Source organism: Mercenaria mercenaria, unplaced genomic scaffold (genome assembly GCF_021730395.1).
Source record: "Mercenaria mercenaria strain notata unplaced genomic scaffold, MADL_Memer_1 contig_4574, whole genome shotgun sequence".
Lineage (NCBI taxonomy): Eukaryota > Metazoa > Mollusca > Bivalvia > Venerida > Veneridae > Mercenaria > Mercenaria mercenaria.
The window spans coordinates 24786-45705 of record NW_026462814.1 but is presented as its reverse complement, the minus strand read 5'-3'; the positions used below and the strand labels follow the sequence as shown (position 1 = coordinate 45705).

General features: G+C 35.0%; 2 protein-coding genes across 2 annotated transcripts; both read left to right on the top strand.

Moving 5' to 3' along the window:
* Positions 1–1134: 1134 nt before the first annotated feature.
* On the top strand, positions 1135–20162 carry LOC128553975 (uncharacterized). The gene is made up of 2 exons (XM_053535171.1): positions 1135–1202; positions 7237–20162. Exons 1-2 carry the CDS (start codon positions 1166–1168, stop codon positions 9675–9677), a joined length of 2478 nt encoding a protein of 825 aa, XP_053391146.1. The 5' UTR covers positions 1135–1165; the 3' UTR covers positions 9678–20162.
* LOC123541866 (uncharacterized) lies at positions 14523–15314 on the top strand. Its single transcript, XM_045327489.2, has one exon. The coding sequence runs from the start codon at positions 14523–14525 to the stop codon at positions 15312–15314; it is 792 nt and encodes a 263-aa protein (XP_045183424.2).
* Positions 20163–20920: the final 758 nt, after the last annotated feature.

Genomic DNA, 20920 nt, shown 5'->3' with positions numbered 1-20920 from the left:
TATTCCACACCAAAAAGCTTATCTTGGAATTAGTTCAACCACAAAAGTTAAAATGACAGACCTACTACTCTTTTTATTTTGATAAATTTCATCTTCAGTGTGCCATTACGTTCAAACATTTTCGTCTTCTAGGACGTTTTCTATAATTATAAAATGTGTTCATATCTTGGATATGTTGGAAGACAAAGAATTTAGGAATGAGATATCTTCTTATCTCTATGAGATAAATACAATGCTGGCTGCGTCAGAACAGCAAACATATGTCAAGTGGCAATAGTTTAAAATTTAGAAGGTAACTGTCAGAAGTAGAACGTGAATACAAATATGAAACAGCGTATTCTTTTATAGCGTAGCGCAAAAGTTTGATGGCGGTCTGCATTTATGACAGGACAAGTCATTATACTGACTAGCTTAATGGAATACAGTAAAATTTCTTTGTGTTTCTACGCAGTACATCAAAACTGCATTCTTTTCGTATTATTATCTAAAAAAGTGAATCGTTTATGTTACACTTGTGAAACTTACACATAGATAGCAACAGTGCGTGGAGAGCGTGACTATTTTCGACTTTTCCATCCGCCTTCAACCCATCTTCTGCTGCGTATCTATTACTTAAAATATGGTATAACTTCATAACATATATGATGCCAAATACAATGAGTCAAGTCTGCCTTCTTTACTTGCCCTTGCAACACATTAACACATTGACACATTTGTCTGCATATTATTGGTTATTGGTTTTGATATAGTTTATCCAAGATGATCTGTAACGTCAATATTATAAATATTATCAAACTGACACCACCTAATATCATGGAGGGTCCTCAACAAACCCAACGGTTGATTTTTGAACACTTTGGTACTTTTGTACTGTTACATAAAATCCGCAATTTGTTTATAAAGTTAACGTAGTTGGATGTGTCTGAACTCAGATAAGCTAACTCGTCATTTGAGGATAATTCGTTGAAATAATGTTAATATATAAACTCGTCAATATTTATATTGTTAAGGGTTTGAAGAGCAATGGTTCTAGTATACATCTTTATATATTTAGGTACCGGTGTTATATGTACTTAACAATATAAAGCTTAAATTCATATTTACTTGTTTGCAGAACTGTTCAAACAACTTGCAAAGTTCAACTACTGGTGAATGGCAGTTGACAATGCCACTTAATAAAAACGGGAGTCCCAATGGACAAGGTAACTTGCAAATGTATCTAGATTTAGTATTCAACAACCATCTATAATGTGACACGATAACAGTTTTTCCTTACTGAATTCTAATTTCGTTTTGTTGAATGTTTAAAATCGCCAAGCGGTATTACTTCAGTATTTTCAAAATGGCCTTGTCATTATATCGAGGATAATCGTATTGACCTTTTTGAACTTGATTAATCACTGACCATTTTATGAAGTAACTGTATAATATTTATGATTTCAATTATGTTGATCCAAAAAGTGAAAGAAATCATAGTTCTTTTTACAGGAACGATATGTTAGATATAGTTTAATTAAAAGTACATTTTCAATGATGACGTGAAACGACTTTGATTAAAACTAAGCTGAGTAACATGACTGTCTGACTTTTGTTCTTTTAAGTTTAAAACATAATAAAAGTTACCATCTTTTTATTGATTCAGAAAATAATACCCGTCTTCTAAGTTCCTTTTCCGCTAGCGCAATGTGAATTCAGAAAAGTCGCTCCATTATGAAATGTCTAATAATATCATTATAATACATACAACACCTCCTATAGATGCGTTCTGTTCGTACCTCACTACACCTGCACGTTGTGTAAAAGACAAGATGTTGTGTAAAGCTAAAGTTTTCATTACATATGCCGTTTTATATAAATAAGGAAGTAACTCGTATTTTAAATAATATCTAATATTAAAGAAATTACCATATGTAAAGAAATGTTACACTTTGTTCGCTCTACATGTTTGTTTCATGTTACAACATTTACAGAGTCCCTCGGGATTCTACAGATGTTGTTTACCGGAATAAAACTTGCGTTAACCCCTACTGTCCAGTCAAAATAGGTATTACATAAGTTGTTTAATTTGTCTTTGAGGAATGAATCGAAAACTGCGAAGGTGTATCCAAAAGAAAAGGTGTAAGCTATTGACTGTTTTTTTTCTTCGGTAGAAATCACGCTATTAAAGGCTATACATGAGAATAAGAAAACGAATTATTTCAGTTATTCTAAAATTAAGTTATCGCATATTTAATAATTATTTAATCAGTTGGCCTTGGTATATCTTTTATTCATTCAAATTGTTGTCGTTGTGAATCTATTATTTCTCGCCTTGAAACGAAACTTTCACAACAAAAATGAAATAGAGTTAGATGTGCGTTTTAAATGAAAAAGAAGACCATTAAGTCATACAAAGAGACTTTTGTTAGGCCAACAATTAAAAAGCATATAAAACAAGCAACGTTTTCTGCGAAAGAAGTGTTATCTATTTGCCATGCCCTTTGGTTTTCTTGGCTGGGGATCAAAACTTAGAAAAGTGGAACAACACAAAATCGTATCAAGGAAACATTGTTTCATACTGAAGAAATGTGCAAAAAAAATCGATTCTATTATCTTTCCTTGTTTATTGAGATCAACGCTATACCTTGTTGTCTCCCTTCGACCGTCTAGCTAAATATCGATCACTATCGGATATTTTTAGCGAGTGTTGCAGATCGTTATGGTTCGGCTATCCCCGCTTATCGTATCACGGGAGGTGCCGATCATAAAAAACAAGGATTATAGATTAGAGATCTACTGTAAAAACGTACTGGGAAGGGTGATTTATTTTACACCAATTTTAAATACTGGTAAAACAACAACAGCAAATATAGTCATCAACTTGGTTTAATTCTGTTTTTCAAGAACGGAAGAAAGAAGACACTACGTTATTTAGTAATAGGCGAGCATAACATACATGTAGATGAAACTACTATTATCTTAAAAAAAAAGCAGGAAAAAGTTATAATTTTTAAAAGTACTTACAAGCTTGACAATTTCATTTTCAGTTATTATAAATAGATGTGAAATGCGTTTTTTTATCATTACATTCAGTGGAGTGAAAAGTTAAGTAATTAATCAATTTATTGCGGAGTCGAAATTTAAGTAATAAATCAATTGATTGCATTTAATCATATTTAACTTGTCAAAATTAATTTTGCTATGTAATGGACATTTGAAAAACATATTGTCACACACTAATGAAAAATGAACAGAAAAACAAACTAGCAAACATACAGGGTATCTTTTTATGACACCAGAGCCTGTTAATTGGAAGTGTGACCTATTTGCCCCCGAGCCAGTCATTGTGTTATAAAATATGTGCGAATTATGACTTCTCAAGGTTTCTCAAAGGGACTGACTTGAACTGATTTAATAAATGTCAGATTTTTAAAATAAAAAGTGAAAACCTAAGAACAAAACAAGCTCATCATAGCAAAAAGTATTTTAGGAAAGATTTAGGATAATGTGACACTAAAGTAGTGTAAAGGTTATTCATAATAATTATCACGAATATTTTTACTAAATGAACAAGGGATTACAGGTTTTTCTTATTTTTTAGCGCGTGCTATACCTTCTTGAGATTAGCTGTGCATACATTAAGTTCAATTCAATTTCGATTTATTGCATAAATATAATGCCTACAGCAAGTGAAAGCATTATATAATATGGAGCAGAGAGAGTACATAATAATTTTCAGGAGGGACAATAAACCAAAGAGCTATAAACATGTTTTTTATACTTCTTTGACTAAACTAATAAATCAATAAACGACAATTTTTCACAATGTTGTCACAAAAATTTTATAGTATGATATTTTCACTCTAAGGCGAACCTTCGAACCTTTCAAACGTGTTTTTAATAACGAACAATTAACCTGTAATTCAGGAAAAAATACTGTTAATCAAATACAAGTAAAAACACAATCACTGTCACATTATATTATGTATCTAACAACATTTGTACTTGAAATTAAAAAAAAAATATTTATTGTGTATTTAAGTCTCGTTCATTAAACATGCTCTTACGCAATCACAGAGAAGATTATTATCTGTGTAATAAAAAGACCTGATCGTCCCTAATCCCCTAATAAAAAGGTGTCGATAAGCAATAAACTTGCAAAAAGCTGTTAATTGGCAATAAGCAACTATCGAAAAATGCTTTTATATGGCTGTTTTAGAGGCTCCGAAAACAATTTATTCAAAATGTTGCATCATATAAATTCTTTATAACATATTTATGGTTAAAACTTAAACTTAGGGGTATTAGTATAATTAAGCGAATCTTAAAAATACTAGACAGTGGCTATATCTTTCTTTCAATTATAATTGATCACATACCGCTCCATTTGCACAATATCTTTGTCGTTAAACCAGATTAAAGAAATAATCATTTGAAATTATAGATAATTTACATACTCCAGCTTCTTTTCTAAATGTGTATAGCAAACAGTAAAATATAGACCATTTATATACTTTAGCTTCTTTTCTAATTGTGTAAATTTAACTCATAAAATTGTTATGACTTTTCTCTCTCTCTCTCTCTCTCTCTCTCTCTCTCTCTCTCTCTCTCTCTCTACCTTTCTTTCTTTTATATTGATGCATGCAGTAAGAATTACCAATTGAAAATAATACTCTGCTCTGTTAATCAGCTCTTTCTGTATCATCGGCAGCTAAACTTCGGGCGAGTTCGTGCGTTTCCGCACGTTTTCGGAAATACCACGGACACATGCAAATAAAGAAATAATACAAAAATCACCAACTTTTAAACGTCTAGGGAAGCAAGAAGACATTAAAATAATTTCAAAATAAAAACATATATAAAAAATTTATTGTCTGTAGAATACTTCAATAGGATAATAAATATTCTCAAATTATGAATAAAGTGGCTACAGGGGAAAGAATAAGATACGTATCACAGGTTTTTGCTTATTTCTTCAGTAACTATATGCCGTAAACAGAGACTGATAGTGATGTTTTTTAATCGCCAAGGGAAGCATTAATTCTTCATTTTAGATATATAATTTTTATATCTTTGTAAAGAGAAAAGAATGACGAACACTTCAATAGGATAATAGATATTGTGTGTTCATTCTAATTAAAACAATATTTGTTCAAACTTTCTTTCCTTCTTTGTTTCTATTGGAAAATATCAACCAGATAAAAATCGATATCGCATAGCCAAGTGATTTAAAGGGGGATAATTTTACCGATAAGACGGCAAATTTTACCTAATTGTTGATCATGAACGAACAATTGAACTTTATATAGATTCTGTGTGATTTTAAATGCGTCCTTATGTAAGCTAGGATTTTCTCTACCAGAGGGACAAGCGAGCGTTTACGAGTTTTTTTCATCCATGCTGTTGTGAAGGATATGAAACCAGTTGTCGTTCACAGGCAGGCAGATCAGATCATTGTTCTTGCCTATCACGTTTAAAATAAAGTTCCATGACAAAAAGTTCGGGTTTTTCCGGGTATAACTTATATAGTTTATGACGTCACAATAGTGTTACTGTGTGCCTTAAGTGTTCGCTACATTAGACAAGGTTTCTCCCTATAGAAACATAGGAATATCTATCTCCTGCGCGTGATCAGGCAAATGTATAGCCAAACATTGCCTTAATTATTGCTTTGTGTGATCTAAGAAAATTTTGAAAACAGGTCACTTATTAATTATAAGAACTAGATCATTACGACAAATCTTTCTAATTATGTTTTACGTAGATTGAACAGAAAATATGGCCTGAAGAGATTTTTTGTAGAATTTTATCATGATTTGATATAGTTAGAGACCTAGTTTCTAACATGAGCTAGATTATAGAAAGTCAAGTACCCTGATCTGATTACAAGTAGATCAAGTAGGAATGCGATATCTAGAGTTTTAAACATGTTTAACTTATGTATGAGTTCACAAAGAGACCTTCTTGTCCTTCCGAGTAACTCAACTACTAAATTCTACAGACAGTTTATATAAAGAATTACTTCACAGGGTTTCATTAAGATTGGACCACATTTTCCCCATTGCAATTCTTGCCTTTGTCACGCCACGGAAAACGACAACATGATTGTGATAATAATCCGGTAACAATGTCAGTATTGGCATCCGCAAAAGACTTTCTGCTACGTTAGATAGCGATCGAATCAATCATGTAAACACACTCAATTTTTCTCTGGAAAACAAATTATATTTGTTTTGAGCGAATTCAATATTACATAAAAAGAAGTTTTGACATGTGAAAAAGATGTCTCATCAATATATCAACAAAGCTGCTATCTCATTAATGTAAAATGAATTAAAGTTTTATCGTACTGAATATTGCTAATGCGTGATTACGCATTAGAGAAATTTCCTACTTATCATAATGCTTAGGCTTAGGACTTGAGTCGATATTATTTTTAATAAATTAATAAATGTAATACCATGTGCTTAAGGTAGTTCTGCACGCTTTGATCATTTTTTCTTCTTTAATGAAGACATTGATTTAACCCTGATTTTTCAAATCTTCAGAATATGCTTTGAAAATAAGGTAAAGAAATAGGATTGAGCTGTCATAACATTCTGCAACAGGATTACTAGGCTGCATTTATAGCATATTTCAAACAATTATTCACAATATTCTTTACAATGAGTATTCTTTTCTACAAACAAATCAATTTGCATGTTATTTCCATCCGAGCTTCAATGGGATTGTTAATATTGCTAGGTGCAAAGACTTAAATTTGATTTATTCTGAATCAGAAGATCCTTCTTCCATTTGTTTCCTATCATTTCTATTCTACGTCGAGTATTCTTTTCGAAATACAAATCATTTTGCATACTATCCATGCTTCTTCAATTGGATCGTTGATCTTTCAGTTTGTTTTTGCGTAAAATTAATTTTTTTCTTATTTTTTCACATGAATAAGAAAACTTGATGGCAGGTTACAAATATTCACAGTTATTTCTGAACTGATATTTGTTAAAGAGTCGCTTTAAATAGGTAAATAGTTATCATCAAAATCCAAACAAAAATTTCGACTTACTTTACTTTCATTTTCAATTTCAGCAGTATTAATTAAAAATTGCAGTCATTGTTACATACTCAAATTGTCTGAAGATTTTTTAAATTAAAAACTTCGAGCGGTGATACTTTAAAACTTTTTTTCTTGCAAATAAAGGGAATAAAACAATTATTTAATATGATATATAATTTAGACATACGTTATCTTTCAATTAGCTGAAGCTATACCAGATGAGTTAGAAGATGATCCATTCACTAGACAACTTTACGAAAACGCCTTAAAAGAAGGAACAGAAATAGACAACACCATAAGAGTCATGGTCGTTGGTTGCTATGGCCAGGGGAAGACGTCATTAGTGCGGAGGTTATTGAAATTGCCAATTGAAAAAGTTGAATCAACTGATGGAATAGAAGTTCAAAAATGTGTCGCAGTAAGCGATACTGAATGGACACCTCAGGATGTAGTAGTTTCCGAGGATGAAGAGATTCGGCGTTTAGTTAGTATTGCAAAAGGTTCGCCCACACATGAGTCAGATATTGAGGAACAGTCTCCATCTCTGCATTTGAAATTAGAAGATAGCGAGATAAGCGGACCAGATGAAGATAATGACTATCCGTCAACTGGAAAGGAGATTGAAAATATTGATGAGCAACATATTTTGCAGGAAAATCTGAAATTGTCCAACACTGATTTAGATCAGGGTCAGTTTAAATCAGAAAAATATCAACCACTCAAAGCAAGCTCTCCCAACAAAAGTATAAGTTTTCAGACTTTGCGTAAATTTAAATCGGAATTGATAAAATACGAGACAAACGATAACAGACCTGATGTGCGTACAACAATACGTATATGGGATTTTGGAGGACAGTTTGCTTATTATGCAACCCATCAGATATTTCATTCGCGACAAGCTGTTTACATTTTAGTATTCAGTCTTGAAAAGGATTTGGATACCATAATCAAAGATGACGAATTCCCTCTGCACAAGAAAACGCTTCGAGACTACATGAAATTCTGGGTGTGTTCAATAGATTCTTTTGTAGGGAGCGTGGATGGTCATGACCCACCAATCATTTTAGTTGGAACACATATGGACAAATTAAAGGCAGGAACAAACATTGACTATTATTTTGAAGACATCAGACAGACTTTCGAGGATAGATTATGCCTTAACCATATTCAGCCTGCAGATTTCGCAGTATCCAACACAGATTCGACAGACGATGGAATTGAACAGCTACGTAGGTCAATACTGGACATCAAGAAGAATCAAAAGAAACGACACTTGCCTGCAAAATGGATACCTTTAGAAAAAGATTTGCAATCCCACAGAAAAAGCATCGTTAGCTTTGACGAAGTTATAGAAATAGATAGCAAAAATGAATATCCAATTTGTTCAAAAGAACATGGCGACAAATTTGACCAGATCAAGCTTTTCCTTTCCTACCAACATGCCATAGGCTCAATTTGCTATTTTGATGAGGGGGATTTAGCTCGGTATGTGGTTTTAAAACCTCAGTTTCTGATCGACGCATTCCGCTGTATCATTACATCCAAACAATTTTGTAAAGTCCGCCCAAGAATGCGAAAACACTTGAATAAGCTATATGACACAGCAAGACTTGAACCGGAGTTGCTTGAAGAAGTTTGGATGCACAGTGGCAATGAGGAGTTAATGAAAAACAAAGAAATACTGGTTGAGTTCTTGAAAAAACATCGCATCATTTCCAACATGGTTAGCTATGATGAGTCTACGAACCAGGAAGTTCATGATTATATCGTTCCGAGCTTTCTCAAGGTGCAAGCTGACGATAGTATGTTTGAAGCTTTTTGCGAGGGTAAAACATCATCTCAAGTCGCTCTAGGCTTCAAGGTAGTTAATGAAAGTATTCTGCCAGTACTTTACCAAAAATGTTTGGCAGCTGTAGTGAGCAGATGGCCGCTTATCAAATTCGACGGACATTTTATCATCTATAATGATGTTGTTGCGTGCGAACTGGATTTTGATCATGCCGGACTGTTGATGATGAACGAAAATAGACTTGAACTTCTGGTTGTCTCTCTTTGCCCTTGCGACGGTGTCAGTGCCAATATTTGTGACATGTTTCGGAGATACATAGAACTTGTCATCAGCACAGAAATGAATAGATATCATGGAAAAGAAACAAAAGAATCACGCTCTGTGACGAATCTTGTTTTTCGATGTTTTCATATTGAACACGGTTTCAAAGGAAGTAGAGAGATCTGTGATTTCGAAAGTCTAAACTTAAGAGACAAATGTCCTTGTCCTGACAAGATAAGTCATTGTTTCAAGGCAAGGGACATTCAGAAAGAATGGTACTCGAGTGATACAGAACCCGAGAAGGTTCCAAAGAAAAGGTTAACAAGGAAAGAGTACAGCACACTCTCAATGGCGATCGGACAAGGATGGAAACAGATTGGTTTACAGTTAGGTCTTAACGAAATAGAATTGCAACATATCGTGATGAATAACCAAACTGTTGATATGCAGATTTATCAAATGCTTCTTAAGTGGGATAAGAAGGAAAATGATAAGGCAACTCTTGATGTCTTAATCAAAGCAATTGCAAACTGCTCTCGTGAATGTGTTAATGTTAACTGGGATGTGTTAAGAAACGTAATTAATGGATATTAGACTGGCATTCAGTTCTTGATACCAGCAGCATTACGTCCATTATCCAGTAATATTGGTATCTACTTGGTTCGTAATTGATCTCAGAGTCTCACCTTTTGACGATTTCATTTGGAACAGATCAGTCAGTTATTCTGAATAACTCTGCCATGCCACTTGAAACAAAATAACGTATGTATTGCATAAGCCGATACTACATCAATATGACTCCATATCGCAGAAGGTAAAACAGACATATTTCGAGTGCTATCTTCTTTGCAGTTTGTTTTCGGTTAAAGCTTGAGCGAGAGATGTTGGAAAGTCTAGGCGTTTGTTATGGCGCGTTCATGCAGCAGACGACTTACCGGCGCGTCGACGCACGTTACGTCATTGTATTGATTTGTATCACTTCCGCCAGACATTGTTGGTGCCGTGACAAAAACAGAAATGAATCTGCAGAAACTTAGACAGACGAGAGATGTACAGAAAGCTGTTATTGCACGCTAACTGCAGAAACTCAAGACCGCCGGAGAAAATACAGAAAATGCAATCAAGTTTGAAACAATACTTCAGGCGATAGAAGGAAAGTATAAAACGTTAGAAGCGATAAATTAAAAGATTTTAACACAAACAGACGGGGAAGATATTGACAGCGAGATGCTAGAAACTGAAGACTACATTCTTAATCTTTAAATTCAAATACGGAACTTTCAGGCGCTCATGAAACAGAATACCACGCCGCCACCGCCCACGCCGGAAGATCACCGCTTTGATGATCTCAACAGAAATGAGAGTAGCCGGAGCGCAAGTACAGGTACAGAAATTCAGTTTCATAACCTACCCAAGTTAAATATCCCTACATTCAGTGGTAGCATATTAGACTGGCAGACTTTTTGGGATTCCTTTGGGTCTAGCGTGCATCTCAACTCGTCACTTTCTCAAGTTCAGAAATTTCGCTACTTAAGAACTCTACTCCTCCATGAGGGTGCTGCACAAGTAATTGAGGGATTTCCACTTACGCATGGCAACTATCTTAAGGCTGTAGCTACAAGAACGCTTCGGACAAACTCACATGATAATAGATGCTTATATGCAAGCTTTGATGGATTTACCCAGACTGACTAACAATTTATCTAGTATGAGAACATTTACTGACAAACTAGAATCATACATCAGAGGTCTAGAATCACTCGGTCAATGCCAGGAGTCTTATGGCAGTCTACTTGTTCCAGTCATTAAAGAAAAACTTTCGGCGGAAGTTAGACGCAACATTACGCGCGACCATGGTGATAGCCACTGGCAGCTACCGACCTAAAGAGCAGCACTGAAGAATGAGATCACCATCATTGAAGCTGGCCAGCCTATTAACACTAAAAAATTTTATGATTCGACTGCTATGTTCCATACACGTACCAAGCCCAAGCCAGGCGGTATCCAGAGAAACCGGAAACAACATGATCGTAAAAATTCACGCACATCCTGTCCATTTTGTGGTGACCATCAGTGCCACTTTCTGTATCAAAGTAAGTTCTTTTGCTGAAAGAATAGACATTGTTAAAAAAAACACTTATGTTTTAATTGCTTAGGAAATCACCAGGTGTCCTCCTGTCATTCAAACTTCCGTTGTCGCCATTGCCGAAAGAAAGCATCATTCAAGCATCTGTAATAAGAGAACGAGTGAAAATTGCAACCTTGATCCTACAAACCCCCCTTCGAACCTGCTACTTCCGGTCAGTCTATTACCAGTTCAACAGAACTGTCAGCTGCTTTTCATTAAACCACTCATAACAAAAAAATAATGTCCATCTGAAGACCGCCATTACGAAAGTTAGTTCTAGGAGACGCATCGCCGATGCAAATATCTTGTTTGACGAGGGTGCACAGAGGTCGTTCATTACGGAAGAACTTGCAGACAGACTCGAGCTTCAGCGTACCGGAAGTAAAGTAATACATATAGCTGCCTTTGGTTCCTCCACACAGAAGGTCAAGCATATTGAAACACCGACAGTGTACCTGCTCACAGATTGCAATGACAAGATACCAATCAACGTCCTAGTGGTTCCTACAATAGCTGTCCCATTACAGAATCTGCAGCGTTCTGTGTCCTCACTTCCATATTTACGAGATTTGAAGTTGGCTCACCCGGTAACAGATGATGCTACATTTGATATTTCGCTTTCGATTGGAGCCGACAAGTACTGGGACATCTAAGATAAGATACCTCCTGTCCGGTCCACTTCCGGTCACCAGTAGTGAGTCATCAACACAGTACATCATGAATGTCATCACCGCTCCGCCAGATCTTTACAATTTAGAGAGGTTCTGGAAGATTGAATGGGTGTAAGTGTACAGGAAGAAACAGATGCTACTTCAGATATACTTAAGGCTTACCAGAAGAACAACATTGATTTCAAAGATGGACGATACATAGCTAAATTACCATGGAAAGAGGATCATAAACTTCTCCCTGATAATTACAATATAACATTGAGACGTACACAAAACAACATCAGACGTCTTCGTGAAACGCCAAAACTTTTACAGAAATATGGAGAAATTATTGCTGATCAAGAGCAAAGAGGCTTCATTGAAAGGATTAACGAGAACCAGTCAACCAGCCAAGTACACTATATACCGCATCATGCTGTTAAAAAAGAATCCTCGACGACTCCTATCCGGATTGTGTTTGATTGTAGTTGCCGCGAGTCACGTGATTCTCCAAGTTTGAATGATTGTCTCGAAAGTACACCACGGAGTTAAATGACCTAACAGGAATTTTGATCAGATTTCGACTAAACAAATTTGCGGTTTGCACAGATATTAAAAAAAGCGTTCTTACACGTGCAGCTGGATGAAAGTGATAGGGATGTGATACGTTTTTATGGCTGAGTGACACCTCAGACCCTAATAGTCAACTGATTACTTACAGATTCAAGACTGTGTTGTTTGGTGCGACATGTTCCCCATTCATTTTAAATGCAACTTTATTGAAACATCTCGATGCCAACGCTTCCGTCTAGGTTAGTGCCGTATTACGAAGAGATTTGTATGTTGACAATATTATTTCCAGTTTCGCCACAGAAGCAGATGTCCTTTCCTACTTCCATGTGACACGTGATCTGATGTCGTCTGCTGATTTTAACCTCCGGTCCTGGAACTCTAATAGTAGTCGTCTACGTGAAGTTGCCACTACACAGAAAGTACTTGATACAGATAGGCCGACAAAAGTTCTGGGCCTGCGATGGGACGCTGACGTTGATGAATTATTTCTTCAACATACTATTTTTCCTAAAAGTGACTTCATCACGAAACGAGAAATTTTACAACGGACGGCAAAAGTGTACGATGCACTTGGGATTTTGAGTCCAGTCACAATACGCGCGAAGATTTTACTTCAAGACATCTGGCAACAGAAATATGACTGGGATGTGTCACTTCCGAAAGAACTGCAACAGAGATGGAATGAGTTATCAGATGACTTTAATACAGTTTCAAGTCATAAGTTTCAGCGTTATTACTTCTCGCCAAACGACATATCTGACACAGCAGACGACATACACAATGTTGACGTCCACACTACATTGCACGTGTTTGCTGATGCCAGTCTACGAGCCTAAGAAGCAGTAGCCTACCTATGTAGAGGAAACCAGTCTGCATTTGTTATGTCAAAGACCCGAGTCGCACCTCTTAAGGAACTTACATTACCCAAGCTAGAGTTGATGGCAGCATCATTGCTGCACGTCTTGCAAATCACATCTTACAGTCAATTGCTACAGAGTCCGTACATTTATGGTCGGACAGTCAAATCGTCTTACATTGGTTAGATACCTCAAAACAGCTAAAGAGATTTGTCCAAAACAGAGTATATGAGATACACGAACTGACAGACAACCGGAAGTGGAAATATTGTCCAACTAATGACAATCCCGCTGACCTGCTTACACGTGGCGTAACATCTTTAGAGTATTTAAACAGTATACTTTGGATTAAAGGTCCTTCATGGTTACATGACCATTACAGATGGCCAAAGTGGGAGATAACCGACAGTACCGTGTTAACGACAACAGCAGAACTGCAATACGATAACAACAGCTGTAACATACAAACATGCTCTTCATCAGAAAACACCATCGTGGGAATTAATGGAATTAATAGCATCATGGATGTCAACAGATTCAGTAACTACAGGAAACTGCTACGAGTCACAGCATACGTTATGCGATTCATTGACAAGTGCAGATCACCACGATGCTCAGCCAACCTTGAACTACTCACCGTTCACGAATTACAGCACGCGGAAATAATGTGGATCGGAAGCTGTCAGAGTGTAACATTCCACAATGAAATAGATAATATGGACTCCAAAGGAACTCGATTACCTTTAGTCAGACAGCTACGACTATTCAAAGATGACACAGGAATTATTTGAAGTGGCGGGAGAATCCATAATGCACCACTCGATATGTTGACCAAATTTCCCTATCTACTTCTGGCTAAACACCCCTTCAAACGGCTACTCATTCAAGATGCACCTGAGAGTCAACTACATGCTGGGATTAGTGCCACCATCATCCACTTACGTCAGAAATTCTGGATACCAGCGATCCATCAGGCTGTGCATTGCGTAATCCGGAAGTGTGTTACATGCCGCAAGGTTACTGGGAAACAGTATACAGCACCTGACCCACCACCGCTACCAAAGAATAGAGTAGAAGACACTCCGCTGTCACAGGAGTTGATTTCACCGGGGCATTGTATGCAAGAAAGTACGACGGAAGTGAGTCGGAAGCTTATGTTTTTCTTTTCACGTGTGCTTCTACTAGGGCTGTCCACCTTGAATTAGTACATGATCTATCAGAGGAATCCTACATGGCGGCATTCAGACGATTCACCAGCCGGAAGTCACTCCCACACATCATGATTTCAGACAACGCCACGACGTTCAACGCTGCGGAACGTAATATAAGAGAGCTGACGCAATCCAGAAATGTTCGTGAAACCCTCAACAACAGAGGAACTAAGTGGAGATTCATACCTAAACGAGCTCCATGGTTTGGTGGTTGGTGGGAACGGCTAATTGGACTTACTAAAACCACCATAAAGAAAGTTCTAGGTCGTTCATTTGTCACCTTCGAGACACTACAAACGTTGGTTACAGAAAAAGAAACCATTATGAATGACAGACCACTCACATATGTCTCATCTGATTGTACCGACCTACAACCCCTGACGCCAGCCCATCTACTTTACGGTCGGAGAGTTAGTTCCCTTCCATACCAAGAGATTGCGGAAAATGTTGAAACCGACATTAATTTAGGTAACTATACAGGAATCACGAAGCGCACCCAAGTACAAGCGAATCTGATTCGCCACTTCCGGGATAGATGGCGCCACGAGTACCTTACCAGTTTGCGAGAACATCATCAGAAGGCAGGTAACAACAAACAGACGATCAAAGTTGGTGATGTCGTACAAATTCAGGATGACGCTCCGAGAAACCAATGGAAGCTTGGAATTATCACAGACCTAATCACCGGAAATAATTATAATGGCCTGACACGAGCACTGATGTTGCTTACCAAGAACAGACATGACATTGTGACTTCAAGACCTATAGTGAAGTTGTATCCGTTAGAATTAATTTCACACGATGAACCATAACGTTATATCAAGGACATTTCACACAATTAAACAGTATAAACTTTTTGCGGCCCGGAGAATGTTGGAAAGTCTAGGCGTTCGTTATGGCGCGTTCCTGCAGCAGATGACTTACCGGCGCGTCGACGTACGTTACGTCATTGTATTGATTTGTATCACTTCCGCTAGTAAAGAGAGCAAATACACAACCCATTATTCTTCAATTCTCCAGACAAGAGATATCTTCGGTTCGACCTTCTTCCCATTGTATAGACATTTTTGTTTGTTTGTTTCTTTTTTTTTATTCGTTTCACAAGCACCGTCAGCTGGACCTACTTGAAGATTATACTTTACGAAATTGTGCTGATTTGACGGAGGATTTAATTATAATTATCTGTAATAGGGACACTTTGTATGGTTGTTATATAGACAGAAAAAATATTTGTTGACTCATTGTTTACAAAATAGTCGAAACTTTCATAGATGTGGATAATTTTAGTTATTTCTTGCACCATCACCTGGACCTACATGAAAATATATGTTACGCATTGATGTGGACTTGATTGTAGATTTTTATAATGTTATAATATGATGATTATATAAACAGAGAATAATAATAACTCATTTGTTAACAATATTTAACATATTTGAACATAGCATAGAGGGATTCGGAAATAGATATTTTATGGGTATGTTTTAATTGCATACTTACATCAGGGCTTACCAAATAGTAAGTTGATATTTTGTTGCACGTGTGTATTACATTTACTATAACCAGAATTGTCATAAGAAAGTGCAATCACGGCCCTATTACACAGTAACGACTTATAACTTCATAGTACTTATAATTTAGGAACATATGGCAGTACTAGGAATACGAATAATGGTTGCACGAATTAGATGTCCATAACTCCCACGGTTCTGTACGTTTTGAAACAGTAGGCATAAGTTTCAGATGCTTTAGCTTTCCTTAACAGTGAAAACTGTGCTTTGGTTTCTTTGTATCTAAAACATTTTATGGTCTTAACTTGTCAAACGGTTTCAAGATTCAACTTTATTTGAATCAAGGTCAAGTATGGTACCTACGATTTTGATACATATTTCCGCTTTAGACGTAATGCTCAGCTAGTACACAAAATTTAAAGAAATTATGTCCGTAGGAAAATGTTTGCCTATATACATATAGGAAGAAGTCAGGTGTGTCTTTAACTTAATACATGAATTCCATAGAAATAAAGTTCTATTATAATCTCTAAAATACATTAATACCTGTTGATGATATCTTGTTTTCTTTATAAATTCAGGTTCATTGTTTGGTTGGGGAATCAACGATGTAAATATCAGTTGTTGTCGTATTTTTCTGTTGTTTTTGTATTTTTTTTTTTTTTTTGCGAAGGGGTGGGGACTCTTGGACCACTACATTCAAATTACTATACAACTTTGGTAAACGTTCACTAGACTTTTTCATTTTAACAAAAGTTTTTAAATTCTAGTCAATAGTGTGAACAGTTTTGATAGAGAATAGTCCTGAATAGTACTAGTGTTTTGTTTTTACAAGCGTCGTGATCATCGCTGTTCTTGTCTTCGGTTATATTATCATCGTGTGTCAGTGGGCGTTATACTGATTGTTTGTGTACAGATTCTTCCAAAAATGATGCATCTATAACGTCAATGTTCTGCATCCGAAACTGATACGCTCTCGACATACAGCAGAGACATAATAAAGCAGGACTGCATAACGGACGATAAAGGCCATTTTTAGTTTCAGGTTTAGATTTATTGGAATATCGGCATAGACATTATACCTTTTAAGAAGGCCAGTTTTTGTTCTTCTGTGCTAAAGTTTCTACCTGGGTCATATTTCCTTCTCAAATTTCTAAAAATGAAATATTAAAGCAGTTATTATGAGGTATTTAAGAAAGTTGATAAATGTGTCTTACATTTAACGGATGGCTGTTTTTTCATTCCTTCTAACCAATGTATGTTAACGATCAAATTGATACACTCATCTTCGGCTGCTTCATCTGTTTCAAAACGTGCAAACCTGAGACGTTTAATACCATCAAACCAAATCTTACCCGTCGTTTAATAATTCCTCGTGTTACCTAGGACTGCCCTGTGAGTTGAGTTGATAGAGATAAAACAGGTTATTAACTTTAAGGTAAAATATGGTTATTGCTATGGAAGTTTGATATGGGATGCTGTTTTTGGCTCGAGTGAATTATGCTATGTTAGTGTAATAGGAGGCGCGCAAGCGCTGAGTGATCCAGCCTGGAAAAGTCCACGACAGTCGAATACAAAATTCCAGATCTAGGTACTGTTATGATGACCCTTTCAATTAATACTTCCATCGTTTTGTCTGTAGTTTATTATCGAAAGAAATCTTCAACGTTTTGACAGTATATCGATGTTAAAATAGAATTGCGTCTAAATTGTGTGTGCTTTATTTATAGAACTGTGTCAATTCATGTATATTGAATGGAAATAGCGCAGCAAAATGCAATACAAAAGATGCAATTCGGATTGTTTCTTTCTGTACGTATTTACTTGAACAATACTAGACGCTTTGTTGTTGTTTTTTGTCCACATAATTTGTGTAGGTGTATATTAAACACATTTGTCATATTAAAATTAATGAGCACATATATTTTTCAAGTACTTATCTACCTGTAAATAGAATGTAAACATTTTCTTGATAAGAATTTGTATCACTCCTATCAAATAACTTTTAGCCTGCTACATTTCTAAAATTGACTGTTCCATTATTCAATTTGCGCAGTACCATTTATTTTTCGAAGGGGTGTTTACTAAATATTTTATGACTGAATAGCGAACAGTACAGACCATGATCAGCCGGCACAGACGTTTAGGCTGATCTTCATCTACGCTGGTCGCAAAGGCAGAATCAATTGCCGCCAGCAGGATGAAGTTTGAATAATAATAACAATAGAAAACATCCACTTTATCATGCCCCTTTGATATTTCTGCTCTAGTGGTCCGAAAGGAGTTGCATTTATTGTTCTTCTAAAAATCAAATGTTAATAACTATGCAGCTTGGTTTTACGCTATTATTAGTAGTTGTTTTGTAGAAATATATTGACATTTGTGCGCAGTTAATTTCATACCAATCACATTTTCTCCCTTTGATATAAAGGTAATAAAGGCTATGACGTTAATAAACTGTATTCTGTCCATCTTTGTTTAATTGAATTTTGATATTCATTGAAAATATTGATTGCATATTAAATTTTGTATGTGACAGAATATTTATACAAATACGTATGTGATAGAATATCTATACAAGTACTGTTTAAAGCATTGAATTCATTGAAAGATCTGAAGTAAATTTGATTGATTGTGCGTATGTATATGTTAAAATATTTTCAACAGTGTTGTTATGTAATGAATTCATTGGATGAACTGAAGTAAATTTGATTGGTTGTGTACATGCATGTGAATATTTATACCAGATTTGTTTTAAGTACTGAATTCCTTGAAAATAATGAAGTAAATTTAATTGATTGTTAGTATGTATGTGATATAATATTTATACAACTGTTTCTTTAAGAACTGAATTCCTTGAACAAAATGAATTACATTTAGTTGATTGTGAATATGTATGTGATAGAATATCTATACAATTGTTGCTTTAAGTACTATTTTCCATGAAAACTGAAGAAAAATAACAGAACATGGTATAAAAAAAGAACATGCATGTGATAGAATACTTATACATGTGTTGTTTAAGGACTGAATTTCTTGAAAATAAAATAAAGTAAATTTTATTGTATGCTATAGAATATTAAACAAGTTTTGTTTAAAGTTACTGTACTGAATTCATTGAGGAAATTAAGTAAATTTAATTAGTTCTGAAAATGTATGTTATAAAATATTTATACAAGACTTAGTGTTGTTTTAAGTACTGAATTCCTTGAAAAGAAAATGAAGTAAATTTAATTGATTGTGAATATCAATGTGATAGAGTATTTATACAATTGTTGGTTTAAATACTGAATTCCTTCAAGTAAATGAAGTAAAATAAATTGATTGAGAACGTGGTATATGATAGAATACTTAATATACAAGCGTTGTTTTAAGTACTGAATTCCTTGAAAAAAAGGAAGTCAACATTATTGATTGTAAATATGTATGTTACAGAATATTTATGCAAGTTTGTTTTAAGTACTGAATTCACTGAGAATATGAGCAAATTTTAATTGATTGCGAATATGTATGTGATAGTATATTTATACAATTGTTGTTTTAATTACTGAATTTCTTAAAAAAAAATGAAGTAAATTTAACTGATTAAGAATATGTACTATGTAATCGAACAATTAGATAAGTGTTTTAAGAACTGAATTCCTTAAAATGAATGAAGTAAAGTTTATTGATTGTGAACATGTATCATACATACATACATACATTGTATGTTACAGAATATTTATTCAAGTGTTGCTTTCAGTAGTGAATTCATTGAATAATGGACTTAAATTTACTCGATAGTGAACATGTTTGTGACAGCGTATTTAGTATTGTTATTAGCTCTGTAATCATTCATTGAATCATGCATGTCATAGAAATGCTTATAATGTTACAAGACTATTTTTATTCATTTCATCTGGAGTAAGAACAATGTTAATTTAATTATCACATTTTCCGAATATTTAGAGACGAAAATGTACTTCTCTGTCAAACTGTCTTTGCTGAAATTGGCACAGCAGTTAAAAAGAGAAGTTAAAAGAACATAAATGTTCGAAAGTGTCACACTTTCCTGTTTAATACATTTTATGCGTTATGTCATTTTTATCAGATCAATTAATACCAACACTTGCTGTGATTTGATTTTGTCAGTAAACATGTACTTTGTGACTTACGAAGTTCTGATGCCTGGAATGTTCCACTTTTCCGTCACGTTATAGTCTCGTGCGTTCGTTAAAAAAACAAGTCTAACAGATTTATCTTTGCGCATGCGAAAGTATTGTAAATATTACAATTATTGTTTGCGAGTCTTTATATTGGTTTATTCTTAATACCATGAAACAACTACATGTTACAATGAGATTTTCTATACTACTTCCTGTTTCACATTTTGTTTTATAAATTATTAGCACAAAAAAAGACCATTATGAAAAGTGCAAGTTAAAATTTGATAAAAAAAATCTCATATGATATAGTTAAAATTCATATCAACATATATATAAAGAGGTGGAATTGCTTGCACTGCATAATATTATATTTACTATAGATGTGTCTGTATCGTCGATATATTTTCTAAATTATGTCTTCAAATAATATGCTTTAGGCGTAACTTAAAACTGTGATATATATTCGACCGCAATGAACTTGATTAAACAATTTTGCTCCTTTATTCTACCGACCTTCAAGGAAGAGTTATCAATACATGAAGTATTGAACGAAGTCAAATCGAACAGCTCTCAACAACACAGAAAGCCTTTCAAAGCACAACATTGTCAATTGGTTAAACAAAATTGAGCCGTGCCATGAGAAAACCAACATAGTGGGTTTGCGACCAGCATGGATCCAGACCAGCCTGCGCATCCGCGCAGTCTGGTCAGGATCCATGCTGTTCGCTTTCAAAGTCTATTGGAATTAGAGAAACTGTTAGC

Excerpts from the sequence above, each read along its gene's own strand:
- LOC128553975 (XM_053535171.1), top strand. The coding sequence starts at position 1,166 with ATGCCACTTAATAAAAACGGGAGTCCCAATGGACAAG. Across the intron at positions 1,203-7,236 it reads CGGGAGTCCCAATGGACAAG|CTGAAGCTATACCAGATGAG; the intron begins GTAACTTGCAAA and ends TCTTTCAATTAG.
- LOC123541866 (XM_045327489.2), top strand. The coding sequence starts at position 14,523 with ATGGCGGCATTCAGACGATTCACCAGCCGGAAGTCACTCCCACACATC.